Genomic DNA, 23,611 nt, shown 5'->3' on the forward strand with positions numbered 1-23,611 from the left:
GTTGATACCTTGCTATTTCGGTAGTCGGTTCGAGCTAGGTTCTCTCCCCAGTCTCCCCTGGTGATCTTGGTGTTCTTCAGTTCGTTGGTTCGTTGATTCGTTGGTCCATCAAACCACTGCAAGTCTAGCCTGTTCCTATTGTATCTAGTTAATCATTGGGCATTCATGTGTCTAGCCTGTACCCAATGGTTTTACATCCCACTTTGCCCATAAGTTGCATGAAGGAGAAGTGAGGAATTTGGAGGGCTGGAGGGCAACTATGTCTAAATAGGTAGGTATAAGTTACATGTTTGTCTTTTACAACATGTTAGTTGACCATATGTTAGAGATACATACCTAGACATGACACTCGCAGCAACCCATCTGCTTCTCTTGGGTCAAAGGCATACTGTCGCATCTACATTGATGAAGGGGCCCAATGGTTCTGTGCAATCGGTTCTGAGGACTGAATGGCTGACTTGCATGAAACCACTAAGCAACATGCGTTTAGGTACCAAAGCGACGGAAATGATGTCAAACCTCCACAAATTGTTAGAGATACGCCTGTCTATCTACATCCCTATTTCTCGGCAGACCTCAGAAGTTGCAGTTCTAAGAGATCTAGTTTCTAGTGGTGTAACTATTCATTTTTACTCTACCCCTTTTCTATCCTTTTACTATGTAGTGTGTAGCGTCATAAGATGAAAAGAAAAACTAAGGGTGAGAAGAGTAAGGAGAGCTAGAGCTAGAGAGAATCCATGATGAGTAGGCGGACCCAAGAGTACTAGGTACTGCATAGTAGTAGCTTGCATCTCTGCTAGACTTGCAGACTGCAGACTCAGCTTCCGGGAGTGCAGCATCGTCATGTAGAAAAGATCGGACGGATTGGCCAATGTAAGCGAGGGGCGACAAGCACGGTTAAGCCGTTTCGCCGTCGCGCATGATTCTCTCTGCTTTATCGGACAATGTTTGCAAAGTAACTCGGTGCCGAAAGTATACGATTGGATGTTCCTTAATTATGGGATATATATAGAGGTATATATCGCTTCTTGTTTCCTGGCTTCTGGTTGTTGAAGAGAAGAAAGTTGTATGACTCCAGGTCTACAAGTCTACAAGTCTTCGGTGCAAGTTTCCAGCACATAACTGTACGTACCAGCAGTACCTATCCAATGCTACACTACATGATAAGATTCAAGACGCCGTCTCGAGTCTTCCTTCCATTCCCCAATTCCAGTCTGACTTAAGTCCGTGCAGTGTTCATGTACCCATGTATTTCTGTAACTGCCTGTAAATTTATTATTGGAGGGGACATGTAGACCGGGGCTAGTAGGCCAGCCACAGTAAATTGCAGTTGACCTGTCTGCCTGTGCGCGAAAATCCAGCGAATGGGACCACCTCGATGACCATAGCCCCTGTAATCCATGGATGTATTCCCTGCTTAGGACCTGGCCGGCAGCCGGGGCCAGTGCGCTCGCCTTCAACTTTGCAGGCAATTGCAGGCATTGAGTGTTAGTTTAGCAGCGACGGGGCGTGTGCAGGGCAGGCAAGCACTGGCAAGCACCAATCTAGACAACCTAGCCAAACCTAGTAAGAAGGTTCCCGAGAGCCCCCAAATCTGCCAAATGATACTTCTGCCATCCGCGGCCCTTGTAAACTCTCCTTCTCACCACTCAACACCGCCGTTGTCCAACCGGTCCACATCCAATTGACTTTCGTCGCATTCAACGGCTCGTAAAGGGGACGGTCTTGGGGCGTCGTGCGTTCGTGAAGGAAACGGACATTTTGGTCACAACCGAAGTAGTCATTGGCAACGAGCTGATCCGTCGAGACATTGCCCAAACAAAATATCCGACTTGTCGACGAATACGAAGTACCATAGACGCATGAACGAGAGAAGGCCTAGATGGTAGCCCGAGTGTGTGCGCGCGACATTCCCAAGACCAAGAAGCATACGCTACATATCGTCGAGTTGCGCTACTTTGCTTGAAAAAGGGGCCTAAATATTATTCTCTCCTTTCTCCCCGTGGATCTAATCGATTAGTCTCATATCCCCGACCTTCAATGCATTCGTCCGTCATCATTGGTTCTAGCAGACACTGTTCTGCCGCGCAGTAGAGAGCCATGGAGGTAGGACCTCAAGGCTTACACCTGCCGTTGCCCACACGGTCGAATCCTAGTCTTCTCCAGTCCTCAAAAGCAGATTCGTCAAATAATAAAAAATCGCCGACGGTACCACCCCGAAGTCCAATTTCAAAAAAATCACCGCCATTCGGTGGTCTAGCTAGTAAAATCGGGGGATCTAAAGTGCGCATACCTCTAACTGGCTCAAGGCCGCTGGTACCGGCAGGCGAGAGGAGGTCTGGCGGTCAAGATGGAAATAAAGCAAAATGGGAGTCCGAGGGCGACAAGTGGAATATAGCACCAGACGGAGGTTCAGCCGGCCGGGAAGGGAGGCATTTCACCGTCGCCAACGTGGGTAACAATGGTCAAATATACTTAAGGTACGGGTAAACTGGATATGTGACTACTCATGCTATTACTAACCACCAGAACGGCAATAGACCTACTATAAGGCCAGCAAACCAGAGATATCCACAACCTAATTTCACATTCCCGGCAACGCCACCAAGCACGGCAGGTTTAGATGCTCTGACTCAGAATAAGATAAGGTCCGATGACAATAGTGAGCTGCTTAACGGTCAATGGACCCCTACCCCCCAAACCGAATCTCCGTCACCCGGAGTTGTAAGGAAGAAGGCCTACTTCGATTTAAAATCAATTAAAACCCGGAATCGTCGCGCGATGTCGGACTCAACCATTCAGGACGCAAGCATAGCACAAGAGGGGGATGCCGGAGTGTTCAAGGTCGTGATATCAAAGCCGCAGAACGAATCGAGGTCGAAAACCGCCGAAGATGCAGGCCCGGATCCAAGCCAACTTCTACAAGTATCCATTCCTTCCTGGAAGTTAGGCACGCCGAGATTCACTCTTAGGGGGACGCCTTTGATCCGAGGCTCGTCATATGCTCCCACCGAAGACGTCCGCTCGAGTAACGCCTCGTTCTTTCGACCGCCTGTTCGTGAACTTAACTCTCTTCGCCCAGAATCTCTAGATACCGTAAGACAAAGGGCGAGCTCTACGCCTCACATCCAGATACCGTCACCGGGCTTACTTAGTCCTGCCACCATTCCCACACCTCGATCTCCTATTCCTCCCGTTCGATCAACGTACCACTCAACAAACTTGGTTATAGAGCCCAGCATGTTTGATGCGCTTACTTTTAAGCCAGCCTGCGACGACCGTGCGATTGTGCGCTATTCGTCAACCACAAATGCCGTGACGGCCGCTACGCCACCACGATTAGTTGCTGAAATCACCTCTCCTACTTTTTTGGATTACGAACTAATTTCTGATTTCTTCCTCACTTTCCGCGCGTTTCTCGATACCCATGATTTGCTCCGGATGCTAGTTGCTAGACTTAGATGGGCCGTATCCCGCGATGACGAGACAGGGATGGTGGTTAGGGTGAGGACGTTTGTGGCTATGAGGCACTGGATCCTTAATTACTTTGTCGACGACTTTGTCGTGGATTACCACCTCCGTGTGATGTTTTGCAACCTTATAAACGACTTTGTTGAGGAGCTTTCCCAAGATGAGCGTGGTAGGAAGGTCCAGTTGAAGATCCTAGCTGAGTTGAAGAAATGTTGGAGGCGAGTATGTGCGCAGTTTTGGGACGGCCCAGAATTCGATTCGTCGCTGGGTTCCGATATTCCTATTGCTCCCGGTGGAATTGCTGGTCATCGAGATGCTGGCTTGGACCCGAGCTTCTGGGAATCCGACCCTGACGACCTACCGCAGTTGTACGATGTCCACCTATCGGAAGCTGGCCTGCGCCCTGAAAATACCTTTTATCAAGACGTATCTAGGGCTGGTCATCTCGATTCGATTTTACTCGACGACGCGCGCGCGGATACGCCAGTGGACGAGGAGGCGGGGCGGCCCACTACTGAATTAGACCGGAGACAGACATCGCCAACTAGTATTGCGAGTCTCGATGTGGTGTCATGTTCATTTCCGGCTAAGGGATTCCGGATTGGCGAACCTAATACGAGTTCTGGCCTCGCTGCGCATCCTGCTGATCCCAGTTCTATCTACACCAATGCGGATCCTGTTGCGTCTACTCCGCGCGCTCTGACCGGGAAACGCGTTAGGCCCCATACGTCTCATAGGCGGAACAACAGTCTCACAGATTCTCTTCGGGATCATGGCTCAGTAACAGAAAAAGTTTTGTACAAGAACGCCGAGCTCCTGCTGACTTTGCCATATGCTGGCAGCCTTGTTCGGGGAAATATTATGCCTCCAGCTCAAGCTTTTGTCGAGATAGACCCCCCAAGTCCCTGGGGAGGGGCGCGTCAGACTACAGTTTTCCAAACGCATCCTACTGAAGGGTCGAAAGAGAAAGGTTCTGCGTCGGCGATGTCGGGACAAGGCATGAAAAAGTTAATCGGCAGTGTGCGGAGAGCGCTGAGCACGAGGGGACAGGGTGTTTTATCCACGCGAGGGAATTTCATCGATATCGCACCAGTTGGGCCTCGGGGCGTGACGACTAACAGACTTCCGGGAACGGCGGTTGTTCCGCAAGCACGACCGCCTCCCCCGAGCGGTACCCGTGCTGCCGTGCGAATCGATCTCCTTGGTGCTACTATTGCCGAGGATTTCAAAAAGGCTGTGCAAGAGGACGCCATTATCGAAGCCGCAACCGAAGACAATAATAATAATAATGACGACAATACAGGGGTGGCCAATCCCCCCATTGAGTATTCTGTAGCCCATTTAGACTCTTCGTTTGAACTGCGGCCTACCAGCGATGCGGCGATTACGGCTGGAAGCAAGTCTATTGTTATTGTCGATGGAACTTTGCCCCCTGGCGATTACCCACTTATGACTGGTACTTTTACGGCATGGAATCCATCCGTCGAAGCTTTTGCGGAGAGCATGATGCGGGCTGCTGGCGGCGGTGATGCTGATCTAACGCCACCAACAACGCCGCCTGGACAAGCCTTGCGCGAGGGTACTCCGAGAAGATCGTCGTATCTCCTTGGCAAGCAACTTTCTAGACACTCTGTCTCCAGTGTCCCATTGCCGCCGTTTGTTCCTGATTTGGAAACGTTGGGCCGAGAACGTTCATCCGTAGAAACCACTCCTACCGCGCGCCCGTCAGTCAGCTTTGTTAAGCAGTCGCCCAGCAAACCCCCATTAAGCTACGTGAAACGACATCAACGTCAGCAATCGAGCCGTAGCTATAGGTCTAGAGGCTCCATTGCTCATCGTCGATGGGCATCCTTCCAGAGCGGCATCGCTGCACAGTCTACGATTGGGAGTTTTGATGCGACTACGTATTCAGAGGGATCCGTAGCTTCAGAAGTTATGCCCCCGCCACTTCGAGTCCTTCGAAGACGGCCAGGTGGAGATCTGAGAGGTGTGACTAATGTACATGACCTAGACAATGCACCAATTCACAGACCGCTTCATAGATCACGGTCTGTAGGCTCGTTAACGACTTATACGGACTCCTTGAGGAGCTCTTATCTACGCAGCCCTATTGGGGAGTCGAGCGGGTTTGTTGATATCGTCAGCAGCGATTATTCTCAAAAACGAGCGGAAGTATTCTCTTTAGGAGCTATGGCAGAGCAGGCCCCGAAACGTGCACCAGCATCCTTATTCAGCACCCATTCGTCGAAGCCAATAATGCGACCGTCTTTCGAGGCCGAGGCTCAAAAGCTTGCTCAAATCCCAGATGACGTGGACGATGATGGAGGCGTCGAGTCGGCGCTTATGAAACTTGAGGGCAAATATGAGAGGAAGATGATCAAACTCTCAATGGAACCGTCAAAGATACCGCAAAGCGATCTTGATGAACTCAAAGAACGGCCCCCAGCAACAACACCTGAGATAGAGCAAGCTAAAGAAGAAAAACGAAAGCACCGTCAGCAACATATCGATGAGGAAATTCTTTCTCCAATGGAAGAAAGCCACGATACACCGCTCAATGAAAACCTTGCCGCTCCCCGGCTTTCCGAGGCGATTTCGTTCTTGTCGGAAGATTCAAGGGAGACTTATAACTCAACGCCTCTACTTGATCGAGGATTGACAGACGACGGGCGTAGCAAGACGGCTACTCAGGAATGGACAGACCACTCAATACTAGTAGGCCCGGACACGCCACCAGGAGAGAGTGACGAGGCTGTTGCTACCACTTCGGTTCGCCCATCTTATGAGTTTGTGGAGAAGACTGAGAGTATCAACAAGATCGAGGCCGGAGAAACTGCGCCAGAAGATCCCTCATTTCTAGACGTTGACAGTGATAATGATTCTGCTTTATCATCCGAAATGTCGGGTGAAATGCCTGAAGCTGACGATTACATCTTTGGAGAACCACATTCACCGAGGAAGCTTACTCCCATAAATACCGGGTCCCCTGATACTGAGGGCAGAATTACCTTCACGTCCAGAGATAAACCTCCTTCGCCTCCCATGACGTTAACGCGTACACATGCTTCCGAGGGTTCGGAGGCTGATCATGTTCCGCAGCTTCATGAACACCAGCTTTGGGCCCAGAAACCGTTGCCGCCTACACCTGATACGACGCCTACTACTGCTATGTACCGTCATGGTTCAGGTTCGCTTAGGGACCCAACCGGCACGGGAGAGGCGTTGCGCAATGCGCCTCGTTTATCTGCCGAAGGTGGCCGAAAGAACTCGGCTCATCTGCCTTTCATACTTGCCTTCGACTCCGAGATACTTGCTCAGCAATTCACCTTGATTGAAAAGGACGCCCTGAATGAGGTTGACTGGAGAGAGCTGATCGAGATGCGATGGAAAAATTCCAACAATGACTCACGGTCGTGGGTTGACTTTCTTCGAAACACGGACGCCCATGGTGTTGAAGTTGTCATCGCACGGTTCAATATCATCGTCAAGTGGGTCATCTCAGAAGTTGTCCTTACGCAAGATATAGAGGAACGAGCGCGTTGCATCATCAAATTCCTTCACATCGCTAGCCATTGCAGGAGATATCGCAACTTTGCCACCATGAGCCAGATCACCATTGCTTTAACGTCAAACGAAGTAGCGAGGCTAGCCAGGACTTGGGCTATGGTTCCACCTACCGACCTAAAGACTATGAAGGATCTTGAGACCCTCGTTTCGCCTACGAAGAACTTCTACAATCTCCGAGCCGAGATGGAAGGTGGTGGTACCGCTTCTATTATCGGGTGTATTCCTTTTGTCGGTATCTATACCCACGACTTGCTTTTCAACTCGCAACGGCCGTCCGAAATTGCTAGCTCGCCAACCACAGCACCCTTGGTCAATTTTGAGCGTTGCCGTATCGCCGCTTCGGTGGTGAAGACGTTGCTTCGCCTACTTGAAGCCAGCACTCATTACCAGTTCCAGCCCATCGAAGGTATCACGGAACGCTGTCTCTGGATGAGCGCTTTGAGCGACGAGGACATCAGAAAACACTCAGAAAGTCTGGAATAGATGGCAAGCATTCTCTACGAAAAGGAACAGCATCAGCTAGTCTACCCGTCGAAATTATTCGACATAATCTGTACATCATGTGTCAATGATTGATGTCACCATCGCTCGCATACCCCTATTTCATTTACTACCAATCAAGGACATCATAGACGATACTCGGTTCGCTTAAAATTCGTCACCATTGTACAAACACGCAGGTTTTTGGCCATCCTTAGTATATAATACCCCCATACGATACCACGATACACCATCCATATTAACGAGATTTTCCCCGTTGCCGCAACGGAGACACAGCTTCTTCGAAACCCGATACCCCACCCGATTCGGGGGCGAGAGTACCCCTTACTACGCACCACCTTTTCTTTTCGCATGTAGCATACTATTGACGTATTTCTTTTTTTTTTACTTCCCGACAATGGCGATCAAACTGGGAGCGGAAATTCAAATATACAACATGGCGAGACCAAGGTTTTATTTTCCGGTGGGCGCGGGGCCAGGAGCAAATTACGACGCGGGACGCGGGGAGTGCATTTTTTATATTTTTTTACTATTATACCTTTACCATGGTCGCCGCCATCATCATCGACATCACCGGAGTTCAGCGGTTCCGTCACGTATAATCATCTTTTCCCCCTCTTTTTTTTCTTCTTTTTAGTGTTTAGTGTGTGGTTTTTTTTTAACGTCTATGAACGATATCAATCTGAAAGGGGGAGGGGGCGGGGTGAAGTTGTTTTTAGGGGATGAGGAGGCGATGATGGGGAGGCAATGAAGATGGTAAATACGAAGGGAAAAGGCAGTGGGGATGCCGAGATTAGTACATATTTTTTGCATGGCATGGCATGGGTATGCCGGTCGAGTCGAGTCGAGTCGAGGCGCGAAACGTATAAAATAAAAGCCAAAAGGGGCCGCTGAAAGAATCGATGTGTAGGAATAGGTGTGTAGGTGTAGGCGAAGTAGCAAAGTGTAAGGAAGGGATGAGTGATAGAGAGAAGAGAAGAGAAAGGAAAGGGGGGAAAGAGGCAGAGGGAGTGGAGTAATCGCGCGTGTGCAAGCTCTTCTTCTGGTCTATTGTTCAGATACCCCATACCCATCATACTCATATATTTATCTGTTTATGCCCGTTCCATTACTCGAGTTGATGTCTGCGTGTTGTGCTGTTGTATGATACTGTGATGTTGTGTTAGGCGTTTTTGAGTGATGAGGAACGCGATGATAAGAATTCTGGAGTACCTACGTAGGTAGGAAGGTTGGTCGTTGGATATCGTGACGCCTTTATACACACTTAGGTAGGTTCATATGTGAGATGTTCAAAAAGATACTTCCCTCGTGTGTACACCTATCCCATGTCTATCATGATATCTTTGTTTATAACAATGCCATATGGGTTGGTATACACCTAAGGGCTAGGAGAAGCTGTTTATCACGGTAAGTTTTCATCTTCCCTCTACTCAAATCACCAAATATGATTTAACTCATTAGACGTGCTGGGAATCGTTCATTTATTCTTCTGCAACCAAGACTAAATAAGCTAGGAGAAACTGGGCGGGATAACGATTAAGTCCACCCCTTTGACTGCACAGGGCATTCCCCCTCGCCCCGGATAGTTTCCACATCATCTTCGATAGGAATTGGTCGACTGCCTATAAATTCAAGTCGGACCAACCCTAAACACTGAAGACTCAATGAAAACCAGTCCGAAGTTCGGATATCTTTCCCTCATTAGTGCTGTCAAGTTTACCCGTACTCCTTTCTATCAATCCGTCTGTTGCAAAAGGAAAATCAAGTATCGCGGTGATGTGTGATGGTGCTACCAAGACCATCTATAATTCGTTCGCGGGGGTTTGAGTTAGAAGTCCCTGGCCGTTAGGGCCATCCCAGTTTCTAGAGCCATTCTTCTACCATGTACTGTCCTTAGCATCGGCAGCGCCCCATTCACCGGCAGGAGGTGCACCGGTAGCGTTCGCCCACTCATCGGTCTGGCCGTCCCAGCCACCAGTCTGGGCAGCGGCGAAGCCAGCAGGGGCGGCTTCCCAGTCAGCACCAGCAGCAGCGAAAGTGCCAGTCTCGATGGCAGCAGGGCCGACCTCCTCGGCGCCAGGTACCTTCTCCTCCTCGACCTTCTCCTCAGCCTCGGCCTCAGGGTCGCGGTCTAGATACTAGTATTAGCTTTTCCCCACATCCATTTCCACAAACTAGGGCAGTTTATGGCTCGGTTTAACATACAGAAGTAAAGATCGACCATCACATCCCAAGGAATGTCACGGCTGGCGATGGTGCCACGGATGCGGAGGACCTCACGGGCAAGCATCCACCAGACGCAACCAATGGCGTGGCGACCCTTGTTGTTAGTAGGGATGGCAACGTCGACGTACTCGGTAGGGGAGTCAGTGTCGCAAAGGGCGATAACGGGGATGTTGACGTAGGAAGCCTCTTTGATAGCCTGGGCGTCGGTGCGGGGGTCAGTGACGACGATTAGGCGGGGCTCCTTGAAAGATCGGGTGATGTAGTTCGTGAAAGAACCGGGGGTGAATCGACCGGCGATGGCAACGGCACCAGTGTGGGCGGCAAACTTGAGGACGGCACGCTGACCGTAGGGACGGGCAGAGATGACACAGATATCGGCGGGGTTGTCGACGGCAGCAATGATACGAGCGGCCAGGACGATCTTCTCCCTACAAAGAATTCGAATTAGAATTATGCTAATTGCGCAAATTGTTAGAATAATAGAAGACATACCAGGTCTTGCCGATGTTGAGGATATTGACACCGTCAGCTCGGGTCTTCCAGAGGTAAGGTTCCATGTGAACCTGCAAGTTCTTGGATCCAAGGTGAGACTGCGCGGCGAGGAGCATCTCGATGTCCTGGGACGTCGCGTGCATGGAGGTGGGGAGGTTAGAGGGCGCCATCTTGAAGACTGGTTTGCGCAACGATTAAAGAAGTGAAAGAGGGTGAAGAAGAAAGTGAGGAAATCTAGGGATTTGCGTTGCGTTGCGTCGCGATTGTCTTGTCGAGAGGGATTGGGAATTTCCTGAAAGGTAGAAAAAAAAGTTCGCGGGATGATTTGACCAAGATCGAATTGTGATTTGGTGCGAGAGCTTAGGGTTTGGAGACGCTAATGCCAATTGGGTAAAGCTACACCCCACGGTACCTAGCGATTTTTACGTCAGGTACAATGTCAACGTACCTACATACGCTAGATCGGTCACCACATTTATCCACTCCGCAATTTTCTTCAAACTCATAGCCTTAGGTAAGCATGTGGGGTGGGTTGTGGCTTGATTCTGTCCTGCTCTGTCCTGCAGATCCAATAAAGTGGATCAATTGCTAAAAGTTCAATTCCCTTCTATCAACCTTCAATATACGCCGCCATGCCGCCTCGAATACCAGGTGTGCAGCGCCTAGGCACCTTTTCATGTAAGGAGAAAGCATACTTTTGCTTTCAATGACCATTCTTGGTTAACAATGGTTCAACAGTATGCCTACGACCAGCCGCAAAACAGCCCACCCCGGCCTTCCTCCCCGTCACCCAAACCGCATCTCTGTCGCAAAAGGAGAAGAAGCGGCTAGAGAAGCAGGACCCTTACCGATGGGCGCAAATACAGCAGCGAGAGGCCGCCCATAATAAGAGGCGGGAGGAGATCGACGCCGTCAAGGCGAGACAGCTCGGGAGTCCCATCCGGGGCATCCAGACGCCCTTCATCGAGTCCTTCGACTACGCCGGCCAGGAGCCGTTCTCCAAGCCGCCCGTCGACGCAGAGGGAAACATACTAGCGGAGCCGCACGAACTGCCCACCTCGCACCACATCATGAACAACCAGATCGACGAGCGGGAGATGGCGTCCGCCATCGAGAACGCGTACAACCTGACCCGGCCGATGGGGACGCCGCTCGTCCCCGAGGACTCCGAGGAGTACAACGCGCGCCTCGAGGAGCACCAGAGGCGGCACGAGAAGGCCATGGAGGCGATACGGCGCATCACGCACATGAGCAACGGCTCCGCAAGGGATAGGCTGCACGCTAATATCCGGCGGTGCGTGGAGACTTTCGGCAGGCACCAGACCGACCAGGTTTTGAGGCCGAAGGCCCTCGCGCGAGGACGGGAGAGGGAGGAGAAGCCGGTGCGGGGCGGTCCCGACACGGGGAGCAGCGAGGTGCAGATTGCCATCCTGACGGCCAAGATCCGTGCTCTGGCCAACGAACTGGAGAAGGGGAGAGGCTATAAGGACAAGGCAGGAAAGCGAGATCTAAGATTGATGCTCCACCGACGACAAAGGCTCATGCGGTATATGGACCGCAAGGAAAGGGGAAGCGATAGGTGGAAGCACATGATTGAGACTCTGGGCCTGAGCCCAGCGACCTGGAAGGGACAAATCACCTTATAAAAAGTGGAAGCCGTCGGTCGATATATGGATGCTATGCTATGCTACTTCGAAGTGTATCATATAGGGTGGCCTAGATGCATACTCTGTAATACCATGCATGTACTTATGTACAAATACAAAAAACACCAGCAGCCCCTTTCGAGAACGCGAGAAAAGCTTCTAACTATCTGTCCATCAGCCATGCGCCTTTGTTGTAAGAACAGGAAGAAAAATAGAAGCAGAAGCAAAGGCAAAAGCAAAAACAAGTAGCAATCACAGCTTCGAAATGCTAGTTCCGTTTGGTATCCCGTCCATTAGTTCTACAGAGTTTTTGAGGTGAGCGAAAGAGCAGAGGCGAGTACAAAGGTACAGTACGTGGGGAAATCAGAATACGCTGATGTAGTTGCCAATCCTCTCCTTCTGGTTCTGCGCTATGCACTCGGCGATCCACGTGATGTTGCGGATTTCCTACGAAAAAACGGTTAGAACCTGTGTATTGGAATAGGCAGTTTTCTCAACAACAGATATATGAGAGATAGACTTACTTGCTCCCTTAGCTTCACCCACGCGTATACGATGGCGTATGTGAATTGTCTCGTGAAGGCACTTTTGGAGATCTCCATCTCCTTCTGGTAGAACATATCCTCCAAACTTCTCTCGTTGCCGCCGGCGCCGCCAGCCATGTTACCCGGTCCCGACGGCCCGCCGCCCAGTCCCGCAGCATCGAAGAACGTCTTGTAATCGGAGACACCATCCACCGCCAACCTGACACCTTCGAAGTCGTTCGACCTCGACAGCATCAGGGTACCCTCAGGGTATAGCTTGCCAAAGCTAGGGTACAGCTTCTTGCGGTCGGCCTTGTTCAACTCCGTGCCGAAGGAGTTGAGCGTGATGTTGATAGCTCGCCTGTCAGCCTCGAACTCCAGGATTTCGCTCATAACTTCGGACGTGGGTGTGCCGGACATATCCGGGTGGGTGTTGACGAAGTTGTAGAAGTCTTCGAGGTAGTTCTTGTACAGCGTGTTCCGGACGATCTCGATGTTTAATTCGTCTAGGTCCTGGTGGCTGAGACTACCCTTAAAATAGGGGGCTAGCGGCGTCTCTATCAGCACGCTGTTGTACAGTTCCTCGATGTTCGTCGCGACGCAGAGGACGGGCATCGTCTCGAACCATCCTAGCGGATGACATCGGTCTAGCAGCTCACGGGTGTCTCGTTCGTGTAGGGTACCGGTGATTAGGAGAGCGACGTTGTCGATCATGTAGCCGTACGTTAGATAATCGAGAAACTGTGCGAGCGACCCTACCGCATTCGCGCGGACGTATCGGAACTCGGAGACGAGCTTGTCGGTGGTTTTGGCGGCGAGACTGGAGGTAGACGGATTCGGGGGGAGGGATCCGAGGAAGTCGCCGTAAGCGGGACCAAGCTGCAGCTTGAGATCTAGTTAGGTTTATTAGATACATCATGTATCATCGTAGGAGCATTTGTTGATATAGGAGCTATACCGTCAATGGTCTCGCATTGTGTCAAGTTGGAATAGTTGGCACCGGTCAGAAGACTGTTTCTGTAACCCCGTACAATGCCCTCGATGTAGCTGTTTCGGAGACGTTAGCTACCAGCCATTAGTGAGTATATCTGATAGTATCCTTACCCGTTATTGACATTGAAGAACAGACCCTCCATTTTTACGTATATGTTGTTGCGGTTGATGGAAGGGGATGAATCGCTTTCAAGAGTGAATCTCAAAACAGTTGCGTCCAATGAATTGCGTTGCAACCTAGAAGCTTTGAGGTTGCTTTATGTGGCTTAAGCCAATAATGTAGATAAGACCACGATAAAGCCCATTGTATTCCAATAACGGAGTTTTACCTTTCTAAGGAGGGGTTTAGTCGTGGAACGAAGCTTTGAGTGGCGCCCACATTTTGCCAGGTCCACTTTTATGCGGTAGCTTCCCAATTTTTTTCCTCTCCAAAGTCGAATAAAATTTTACTCCAAAGCAGTAGCTCTTGTATTAATCTTTTTTTCCCAATCTTCAAATCCTATCGCGAAGAGAGCTTCTGCAGGAACAACGAGCAATCAGATACAGATATCCTGCAATCATGCCTCTCTTCGTTCTTGCCGAAACGCCCGCGGGGTGAGTTCCTCGCATTTCAATCTAAATTCTTGTGCGCTTAAGTACTGACGCGATGATAGCTACGGCCTGTTCAAGGCTAAAGACAAGAAGTTGTTGTCACGAGATGATATCAACAAGCAGCTTTCAAGCGCTGAGGCCATCAATTCGATGTAAGTTCACCAACTTGAGGCTAATGCCAATTGGTCAAGAACGCATGCTCATCGGCTTCGCATAGGCTGTCCCTCAAGAAGATGGTGAAATTCGAAGATTCGGCCCAGGCTCTAGGCGAATACACTGCATTAACAGAGGGAAAAGTTACCCCGATGTTACAGAACCTACTTAACGACATCAAGGAGGAACGAAAAGCGTCTCTGGCTGTCGCTGATCCGAAATTGGGTGCGGCTATCAACGTTCTGCCCCAGTTGAGCATTACACCAGTATCCGATTCAACCACCAATGACCTCTTCCGAGCGATCAAAACATATCTTCCTGAGCTTTTCCCTGAGCTAGATAACGATTATCTTGGAAACATGGCTCTTGCTCTATCCCACTCTATCTCTCGGCACAAGCTAAAGTTCTCTCCCGATAAGGTGGATGTTATGATTGTTCAGGCCATCAAGCTTCTTGATGATTTAGACAAGGAATTGAACAACTATGCTATGCGTGTGAAGGAGTGGTATGGCTGGCACTTCCCGGAGTTGGACCGCATTGTCCAAGACAACCTCGCCTATGCCCGCATTATCATACATATGGGCACGCGAGAAAATGCTGCCAGCACGGACTTCTCCGAGATTCTACCCGAGGATATTGAAACTCGAGTAAAGGCCGCTGCTGAAGTTAGTATGGGTACTGAAATCCTCGAATTTGATCTCGAGAACATCAAGCTTCTCGCCGAGCAGGTGATCAGCTTCACCGAATATCGACAACAGCTCTCCCAGTATCTGACCTCGCGTATGAAGGCGATTGCCCCTAACCTAACCGAACTCCTCGGTGAGCTGGTCGGTGCTCGTCTCATCGCACACACCGGCTCCCTTCTAAAGTTAGCCAAGAGTCCTGGTAGCACCATCCAGATTTTGGGTGCGGAGAAGGCTCTTTTCCGCGCCCTAAAGACCAAGCACGACACGCCCAAGTATGGTCTTATCTATCACTCTTCTCTGGTTGGACAGGCAACTGGCAAGAACAAGGGAAAGATCGCCCGTACACTATCTGCCAAGGCCGCCCTATGTCTACGTGTCGATGCCCTCTCTGAGCTTAGCACCGAGGGTGCCGACGGTGAGGAAATCCCAGTGGATGACGACGAGAGAGCAGACATGGGTATTCGACTTCGTGCATTGCTTGAGGACAAGCTACGAAGAATGGAAGGCAAGCCGATAGTATCCAAGGGTACCAAGATTGCTCCGAATGGTGCTACCCCCTCCAAGTTCGAGGTTAAGCCGACACGAAACTACAACGCAGACGCGGATGCTGTCTCTACCTCTGCTAAGAAGACGCCTAGCAAGCCCTTGATACAAGAGGTTGAAGACACCCCAATGGGCGACGGAGACAACGAATCGGAAGAAGAGGATTCAGATGTGGAGATGAACGGTGCTGAAGATGGTAAATTCCTAAAACCCGCTGCTTCGCTATACAAGAAGTGGCATCAACAGGATCCAGCATTAGCTAACGAACTAGCAGCCAAATCAAAGGAGAAGACACCGAAGAAATCAGAAAAGAAGAGCAAGAAGGCCACAAATGGCGAATCTACTCCCAAGACCCCCGCCAAGCTATCTGAGGCCGATTATTCTCGATTAGCAGAGGAAGCTGGCATTTCAGTCACTAAGTTCAAGCGAAAGTACGAGCGAGGTGACGTCAAGATGGCCGCCGACGGAACGCCGCAGGTCATCAGCAAGAAAGAGCTAAAGAAGCAGAAGAAGGCAGAAGCTAAGGCCTCCACGGCCGAGGTCGAAGTTGAGGCCGGGAAGCCCGACAAGAAGCGAAAGCACACGGACGACGGAGAGAAGAAGAAGTCGAAGAAGTCAAAGAAGGAGAAGGCCGCATAAATGGGGTTGTTCCTTGATAACACTCTTCTTCCTCTGTACCATACTCGTCGGGAAAAGTGATCGCGATTGCTTGAAATCATAGGGGTCGGCGTTCCGGGTGGTCATACCAGGGTTTAAGTTTAAGTGAATGTTTGTTGGAGTTGGTTCAATCAATCAATGCAATGGCTCTTTTAGGCAGTGGAGCTTGATGCGGCAGCTAGATACAGATACCTTGCTATCTATCATCAAGACAGTTTTGCGGTTCTATGTTGCTTGCTTTGTTTGCTATTGGTGTTTGTGTCGTGGTTTAATCTGCCGCGTATATGTTACCTCTTAAGAAGGAATTTCTGGTCTAGCAGAAGACACAATTTGCTACCTAGTAACTAATAGGTGTGTAAAGAAAGTCAAAATGGCAGTCCGCTAGACATTGTATTATTCAAGTTATTGCCAGTTACATTTAGGACGTTCTTCTCTTGCTTACCTTTTACTAGCTACAAGGGATCAACCTCGTTTTCCACGTAAAATCCAACGATCATCTTAGTCCCCTTGAAATCCACAATGCTAACCCCTTTTCCTTAGGTATATTGATATCACATAACTCCGGCCCAAATCCTACGAACGTAATATTGAATTTTTACGAGATAACTTGCTTTTATACGAGTATATCCCTAATAGGCTTTTCTATCGACATTTGAAAGCCTTCTCTAATTCTAAACGTTCATAGCTCATCTCGTTTAGACTGACTGTTCGATGGAAATTGCGCTAGGCAACCTAGGCATAAGACCAGTAGTTTTCCTATCCGATTCGGATACTCCTCCACGACTTTGTCATACAAATCCTCGGCACTCGTAACCGTCTGGTGCGGCTTCCTAAACGTCTTGATGTACGTCTGCGAAGCTTTGATGTTGATGGCCCCGTCCACGCCCCCGGGTCTGTGGTGAGATCCAATGACGATTTTAGTTGGTTAGCAGAGGCTTTTTTTTTTTGTCTAGTGAATTCGCCCATGTATCTTTCTGGATTTGTGAATGAGACTCGGCTATTTCCATGTAGACATTATTATATACGATGTCTTCCGTTACGACCATCTTCAACGAGGGGGTATGAAGAAGCGTCGTCTCGTGACTATCCGAGTGCCATACATCCACAGCTTTGAAGGTGTCTCTCAAAAGCGTAGACTTGTTGTTCTAGAACCGCTTCGCAACGATTTGATATGATTCCCCGGAGCTATGATCCCAGAATAGGTAGGTTGTCAGAGATTGGTGTATTGAGGAAATAATAAGACGGGAGTTCGGTCCATAGGAGACTTATCAGTAGCAAGCCTAAGAGCAAATCAGACAGAGGGCATTTAGTTCCGTATTATGACGCAATTCATGCCAGAAGGTCTAAAGCTCGCCTTTTAGCTGTGTGAGCATGTTATCGATCGACGCTTGAGCCGAAACAGTTTCTACGAGTGGGAATCGCTTCTACATGTACAGCACCTTTAACCAATGGTTGTCGTGTCCGTGCGTCGCGTATATTATGACGATGCGCTTGTTTGGGCTCATTTCTTCGATCCAATTTCCTGCGGTGGCGGCTTGGGCCGAAGTGAACATCATGTCGATGAGTACAGCCTCAAAGCCCCTAGATATCAGGGCTACAACGGTGGACTGCTAGTATCCGACGGAAACATTGGGGAGGGTTTCGTTTGTGGAAAATTGGAAGGCATTGTAGATGTTAGCTCCTAGCCGGGATGATTCCACGCTACAGGGCGGTTGAGGATGGTGAGGAAGTTGGCTTGGTAAAGCATAGGTATGGTTCCATATCTACTTGGTTTGGATAAAGAGGAAGGTATGCATTACAGTCGATGTTTGGATGTTGTAGTCTCTAGGTAGGTGCTGTTCTCGTATACGAAATTGAGAATGGATTTAAACTTCTATCGCGAAGTTTTGAATAGGCAATACAGGGATTTATTCTCGCGAGGTGCACACCAAACTCCGTAGGATACATTGGGACACCAATGGCCGAGTAATTCAAGTGTCCGGTCAGCAACGTTTCTGTTGTTGATATTCAATACAAAAGACGCATTATCGCCGAAACCGAAAGATTTCGAATTACTATCTGTTGCTTCAGTACAAGCACAGTGATTTATTTGTCCAGAGCATTCGGGGGCAATATACACATCTAGGGAAGACCAATCATTATAGATTTAGGGTCTCGGAGAAAGGAATTAGATAACACAATTTAACCTGTGGTTTCCCCTGTAATATATTGAGTGACATCCTCACTCCGTTACCCGTAAGCCAAGCATATAGAACCCAATCCAAGCCAATCAACAAAGCGTCCTAGTAAACCTTCAAGGACTTACAAGTATCTAATGGACCCTTTCTCAATCGTTTCACCACGTATTTCGTTCTCACTTCCTGCCAGAACTTCGTTGAACAGCTTACATGCTTCTTCGCGGTCCATGACGCTGAAAGGCTCGGACTCTGGACTTTGAAGAACTTGAACGTCTTTCGCTGCGACTTCCTTCCCAGCCTCCAACAGTAAACGATCCACCAAGCCCTGGTCTACATGTGGTGCTGTTATTTGTAGGAATCCTTTGAGTCCTACGACTTCGCGGAGATGATCAGGTTCCACGTCATAACCACAATGCCAGTCGCGGCGGTAATCAATAGGCTTCAAGCCACCATCCAGCTGTACGAAGGCATATTTCAATACCCTCAACTTCCCCTTTGTCTCTCCTGTTGCATCATTGAGAACTAGTACAACCCAGCTTCCTCCCGGAAACACTTCATCCTCGGTATATGACAGAATGGGGTGAACTTCGGCCTTGGAAGTACTTCCCAGGGTTGAAGGGCCGACAGAAAAGGGATATCCATCGTGATGCGGCATATTCGGCAGCCATCGTAAGAATCCAGCCGTGAAGGCTTCGGCTGTAAGCAAGCCTGAACCAAAATATAGAGATCTCTCTATTGGTCTGGCAGGCTCGTCGCCCTTTTTGCCAAATCTGCAAGTGACCATCATGTTCAAGATCGGGAAGACCTCCGATGGCGGATGGAAGCTGTTTCCCCATCTATTCCACACCATGTGATTTTCCATTCTCGAATACGCGGCGGTGAATGTGACCTTGATGCGTTTCAGTAACTCCGGTCTCTTGCCAATTGCTTCCAATAAGTCTATGGACCTTAGGCTGTTGCGCGCCTCCGGCGGTCCTAGGAGAAAACACACGTGGCGTATGGAAGGTCCACAGGATATCACATCTATGATATGGTCCGGGGAGCTCCAGAAATTGTTGACTTGTAGGCTTAGCTCGGTTACGTTCTTAAGCTCTTCTGTCTTCAGAGCAGATTCGAGCACCTTTGCGGAGAGTCCCTTGAGCTGAACCAGGGGTAGCTGCGTTGCTCCGTTGAAGACAAGTGCTAGCAACTGTCCGACCGAATTATGGCATTCAAGATTTTTCAAAGCCGCGAATAGGCGTCTCTGTAGCCTGGCCTTGAAGCCCGGGATAAGGAGTGGTAGTTCAAATATAGACATATCGAAGGATTCGATTTCCGAGGTGCTGTGGATCAGGACATCTAAGCATTGATCAACTAGAGGGCGGGTTCCCAAGTGGGACTCGGGAGTGCTGAACAAACGACATGTCCAATCGTGTGTTGGCCAAGAGACTTGAGTTGCATATGTTAGTTGCTGTATAGACGTTATAGCGACATTGTTGAACTTACAGTACATAAGACCTTCTGTGATCAACGAAAATTTAGCCAGCTCCTCGGCCTTTATCATATCATCTGCTTGTAGGTCATTATGCTGTAGATATCTTGCCACATATTGACTGGCGGAAATTGCCTTGGTAGTATCGTTGTCTATGGAAATGTCGATCGCATCTTCATCAGCAGGGATCCTAAACGTCATGATTCCGTATTTTAAGTTGTTCATATCCGTGATATCGATGGCAACCAAGCCGTCTGACGGAACAGAAGGCAAGCCATGCAAATCTGCTAGCCATAAGGGCTCGAATTCATAGCTATGCCGCCAGTCCTCGGGTCCTAGCAGGACTAGGCTGGCTCCTAGCAGTGCGCAGGTCTCAGTAATTGGAAATGAGTATCGAGATGCGCACTCGATTGGGTCATCATAATAATCAGCAGCCATCAATTGCTCAGATTCGATAGCAAAACGATTAGCTGGGTCGCTGAGGATGGTCATAATCCCCACACATGAGTAGACAACTTGGCGACCAGAATCGGCGAATGGTGTACCTGTCGTATATTGACAGATGCAAGCTAGAGGAAATAGACGTCCATTAAGTCTCGTAAAAATATAGTAATTGATTGTATCTAAACCACGACCGTCAGGTTGTGGGTAGATAGTTCCGTCGGGGGTAAGGGAATATCCATCCATCGTGCCGAGTTTGGTGATTTCGTTTACTGTGAAGAATCGTTTATGGCTCACGAAAGGTAGCAGAAAGAGCCTTGAATAGGTAAGGTTCGCGGTTAAAAAAAGAATAGTAAAGGAATATGTAGAAGTATTCTTGTAGGTTTTGGCAACAATACTTGGTATCAGTGTCGTGGACGAGTTCACACTAAGCGCACACACCACTTGACCAAAGCGTTGGATGGCACCGTCACAATTGTAATATTAAGTATTCGTGAGTCACAGAAAAAAGCAGCTTCGGACTGACTTGGATCTAAAACGAGGTCTTTGTGGCTGGCCGATGACCAACTGACGACTGCCATATCATTTATGAAGCTGTTGAGGATACAATAATGAAACTTAGTATTCTAACGTGGAAGTGACCATCATCAAATGGTTGATCTCTACTTGGATGTCGAATATATATAGTAGAAACGGCAAGACGATATTTTATCTATAAAGGAGTCGAATTAGTATATACGTGTGAAAAGACTAGGCACCCATTGCATAGGATTTAAGGCAGAGCAGGAGCCTATCTTTCATGATTCAATATATTACAAACTACCACTTTCCCATTATGCTATCTAGTAAACGCTACAACATAGACATCTATTTATCCTTATAAGCCCATTACTGTCATCAAGTGTTACGTTTGCTACAATAACCATAGCTAGATATGTACTTCGCTTATTAGTTCCACTACATGATAAATAGATATACTATCTCATATAAAGATTTAGTTATTTCCCATAGAAATATAGATGGAATCTTTATGTAGTTAGTAATAATACCGGAAGCAATATTAGTAAAAGAGGCATATGTGATCACAACATAAATACTTAGAACAGTAGGTAGATTATAACAATCACATAGATATAACAAATTAATAAGCATAAATAGTCAAGCTCAATCAAAGTCAGATCAACAATCTCGCACATCAGGCCTTGGCGAGCACTGAAAATGACTGATATAAAAACAAACTGAGCGCAAACAAGACACATTAGTTTCATGGAAATACTGTAGCGAGGAATTTCATTTTGTTACTCAGTCACACTATGAAGATGCAACTAACCTAGCATATAGTAGATATAAAATAGACCTCTACGCCACGGCGGAATATCCGGGCTTAACCGCCCGGCCGAGATCGAAATTGATCGGTGCTTTCAAAGTACGATGTCCCAGATTTCGGTGTGGTGTGACAATTCAATCGGGTGGCGTCCGCCGGAAGTAGTCTTCTGCCGATACTTATTGAGAGTGCCTGCCTTTCCGTTTACCTTACCTGCCCCGGAAGTTATCAGGAACCCGGGCCGGTCTTTACATAACGAGAATGGGCAGGTGTAGTCAAGTCTCGGGAAGTATTTACCGGGCACCGACCGATAGGTAGGGAATACCTACCTCATAGACGACAATATCGCAAGGTGTATCGACATCACATGGGTCAATGTTAACCCTGAAAGGCTGGAGCTTTTGATGGATAGGGGAAGAGCACCGAGAGACCTCTGAAAAATTGCTCATGAGACTTGACAGGAATGACCAATGAAACCGTATTACTTCATTGGTTGGATTGATTGCTATAAATAACCATTCTCTTGAAAGAGAGAATTTTGCATGAGCTATCATTATCAGAAAAGGAGAAGATGATACACATTTCTTGCTCATGGGGACCTGGAATCTTGATGCATGTATGTAGTCGCCACACCACTACCGAGGTACCACCACAGCAACGCCACAGACGATCACAGCCACATAACCCAACTTGGAATCTTGGAATTTTCCGGACTGCTAACTTGGAAATCTTGGCATTTTACTAACTTGCTTTCATCACAGTGACTGCATTTTAGAGATTGTCCGGCTTTATTTTCGAATTGAGGTCACCAACCTACATTACCCAGGCAAGAAAAAGATCTGATGGTCAATGAGGTTGCATGAGATTGTCGTCGAAAGCGGCTTGCTTTTCGCGTTTATGCGAAGGAGACAGCCGCGGGCAACACGCCTCGTCATCCATCTGCCGATTTTATCGAAATGCTCAGGGCTTAGTTGACAAGTGCTCAGCATATTCGATTACGGCATCTCTTTTTTTATTTTTATTCTTTACCCTCTTCGACCGCAGCATCGGGAAATTCGCTGTAATCGATACTGTCGCCGACAATACTAGGTAGGCTAGGCCCTACTGTGAATGCAAAAAGGTTTCACTAGGGCTACGTCCAGTACGATCGAACCTTTTTCTCTTCGGAATCCATACCTACCTAGGCATACTGCCGCTATCGCCCCATCCAAGTTGCAGACCCATCTGGGGCTAGAAAAACCGAAGTGAAGCTTGTCAAGTTTAACAAACCCTTAGTGGGGAGATCTGCATCAGATTAGGGTGAAACAGCCTCATCGCGGTAGCTGGAAAAATGCTATTTTTATAGCCGTTGGCCACGATAGACAGGTCGGGGCTCGTATCAATAACCAGTGTCCTCTAATGGAGAGGGTTACGAATGATAGGTTTTAGCAAGGTCGAATGTTTCGATGTTTTGGCTGTTGGGAAAGGCCCCGAAGTATCAATGCAGTCTATTCCCAAGGAGAAAAGCACTTATCCACCCTTGAGATCTTGTCTGCCGGCACCACGCATAAAATGTTACTTCGACATGGAGACACAGGCATTATCACCGAGGCAGCGAGGTCCAGTCTTCCCATCCCACGTCGGGAGATACCGAAAGTCGAAACGAATTTAATCTTCAACGGTAACATGTTAGGAAATTTGTGGGCAACGAATATCTGGCGGCATTGAAATGATGGGTAAGGCATTGTTTGATTGTTCTCCTTTTTAGCTTCTGGAATATCATTGATACGAAAGTGGTGTGGAGCTCCGAGGTCTGCTGCTGCGCCAGGGGGAATTCGTCCTTTAAGGCCAGTCTATGCATTACTTAATCATTTCGAGATCCCCTGTCAAGCTGAGAAAACACAGCTCAATAAATCTAAGCCTCGCTCACTAAACCAGAAGCGGGCTTAGTCTGTTGCTGTCTGTTGGTACTACCACGGGCCTCGAGCGAGAGAAACTACCGACATGGCATAAACGACAAATGAAAGGCTTTGATGGGGTCGGTAGTCTAGTGCGACCGACTTCCCGTGGTTGAGACCAGAACTCGTTCAATCGTTCAACGTGGGCGAATCTTGGCCGAGAAAACCCACAAACTCTCTTTGCTACGGTAAAGTCCGGAGAGCACATGGG

General features: G+C 48.6%; 7 protein-coding genes across 7 annotated transcripts; 3 read left to right on the top strand and 4 right to left on the bottom strand.

Moving 5' to 3' along the window:
- Nucleotides 1–1,978: 1,978 nt before the first annotated feature.
- Nucleotides 1,979–7,729, top strand: F4807DRAFT_195349 (ras GEF). The gene is made up of 2 exons (XM_047993747.1): nucleotides 1,979–2,480; nucleotides 2,541–7,729. Exons 1-2 carry the CDS (start codon nucleotides 2,101–2,103, stop codon nucleotides 7,519–7,521), a joined length of 5,361 nt encoding a protein of 1,786 aa, XP_047858174.1. The 5' UTR covers nucleotides 1,979–2,100; the 3' UTR covers nucleotides 7,522–7,729.
- Nucleotides 7,730–9,003: 1,274 nt separating this feature from the next.
- On the bottom strand, nucleotides 9,004–10,588 carry F4807DRAFT_408596 (ribosomal protein S2). Its single transcript, XM_047996453.1, has 3 exons — nucleotides 10,258–10,588; nucleotides 9,745–10,193; nucleotides 9,004–9,670 (listed from the first exon to the last, which is right to left on the bottom strand). The coding sequence occupies exons 1-3, from the start codon at nucleotides 10,425–10,427 to the stop codon at nucleotides 9,417–9,419; spliced, it is 873 nt and encodes a 290-aa protein (XP_047858175.1). The 5' UTR covers nucleotides 10,428–10,588; the 3' UTR covers nucleotides 9,004–9,416.
- Nucleotides 10,589–10,833: 245 nt separating this feature from the next.
- On the top strand, nucleotides 10,834–12,134 carry F4807DRAFT_195391 (ribosomal protein S15 precursor-like protein). Its single transcript, XM_047993748.1, has 2 exons — nucleotides 10,834–10,935; nucleotides 10,996–12,134. Exons 1-2 carry the CDS (start codon nucleotides 10,890–10,892, stop codon nucleotides 11,901–11,903), a joined length of 954 nt encoding a protein of 317 aa, XP_047858176.1. The 5' UTR covers nucleotides 10,834–10,889; the 3' UTR covers nucleotides 11,904–12,134.
- A 132-nt stretch (nucleotides 12,135–12,266) lies between these two features.
- On the bottom strand, nucleotides 12,267–13,563 carry F4807DRAFT_456204 (vacuolar ATP synthase subunit D; the record flags this gene model as incomplete). The annotated part of the gene is made up of 4 exons (XM_048000848.1): nucleotides 12,267–12,350; nucleotides 12,428–13,320; nucleotides 13,386–13,474; nucleotides 13,532–13,563. 4 exons carry the CDS (start codon nucleotides 13,561–13,563, stop codon nucleotides 12,267–12,269), a joined length of 1,098 nt encoding a protein of 365 aa, XP_047858177.1.
- Nucleotides 13,564–13,851: 288 nt separating this feature from the next.
- Nucleotides 13,852–16,460, top strand: F4807DRAFT_408600 (nucleolar protein Nop5). The gene is made up of 4 exons (XM_047996454.1): nucleotides 13,852–14,014; nucleotides 14,074–14,163; nucleotides 14,229–15,589; nucleotides 15,668–16,460. Exons 1-4 carry the CDS (start codon nucleotides 13,980–13,982, stop codon nucleotides 16,030–16,032), a joined length of 1,851 nt encoding a protein of 616 aa, XP_047858178.1. The 5' UTR covers nucleotides 13,852–13,979; the 3' UTR covers nucleotides 16,033–16,460.
- Nucleotides 16,461–16,729: 269 nt separating this feature from the next.
- F4807DRAFT_469542 (uncharacterized protein) lies at nucleotides 16,730–20,190 on the bottom strand (the record flags this gene model as incomplete). The annotated part of the gene is made up of 3 exons (XM_048002718.1): nucleotides 16,730–16,943; nucleotides 18,356–19,655; nucleotides 19,713–20,190. The coding sequence occupies 3 exons, from the start codon at nucleotides 20,188–20,190 to the stop codon at nucleotides 16,730–16,732; spliced, it is 1,992 nt and encodes a 663-aa protein (XP_047858179.1).
- A 959-nt stretch (nucleotides 20,191–21,149) lies between these two features.
- Nucleotides 21,150–21,414, bottom strand: F4807DRAFT_408601 (uncharacterized protein). Its single transcript, XM_047996455.1, has one exon. The coding sequence runs from the start codon at nucleotides 21,405–21,407 to the stop codon at nucleotides 21,237–21,239; it is 171 nt and encodes a 56-aa protein (XP_047858180.1). The 5' UTR covers nucleotides 21,408–21,414; the 3' UTR covers nucleotides 21,150–21,236.
- Nucleotides 21,415–23,611: the final 2,197 nt, after the last annotated feature.

This window comes from Annulohypoxylon truncatum, assembly GCF_022578515.1.
Source record: "Annulohypoxylon truncatum strain CBS 140777 unplaced genomic scaffold F4807scaffold_3, whole genome shotgun sequence".
Taxonomy (NCBI): Eukaryota; Fungi; Ascomycota; class Sordariomycetes; order Xylariales; family Hypoxylaceae; genus Annulohypoxylon; species Annulohypoxylon truncatum.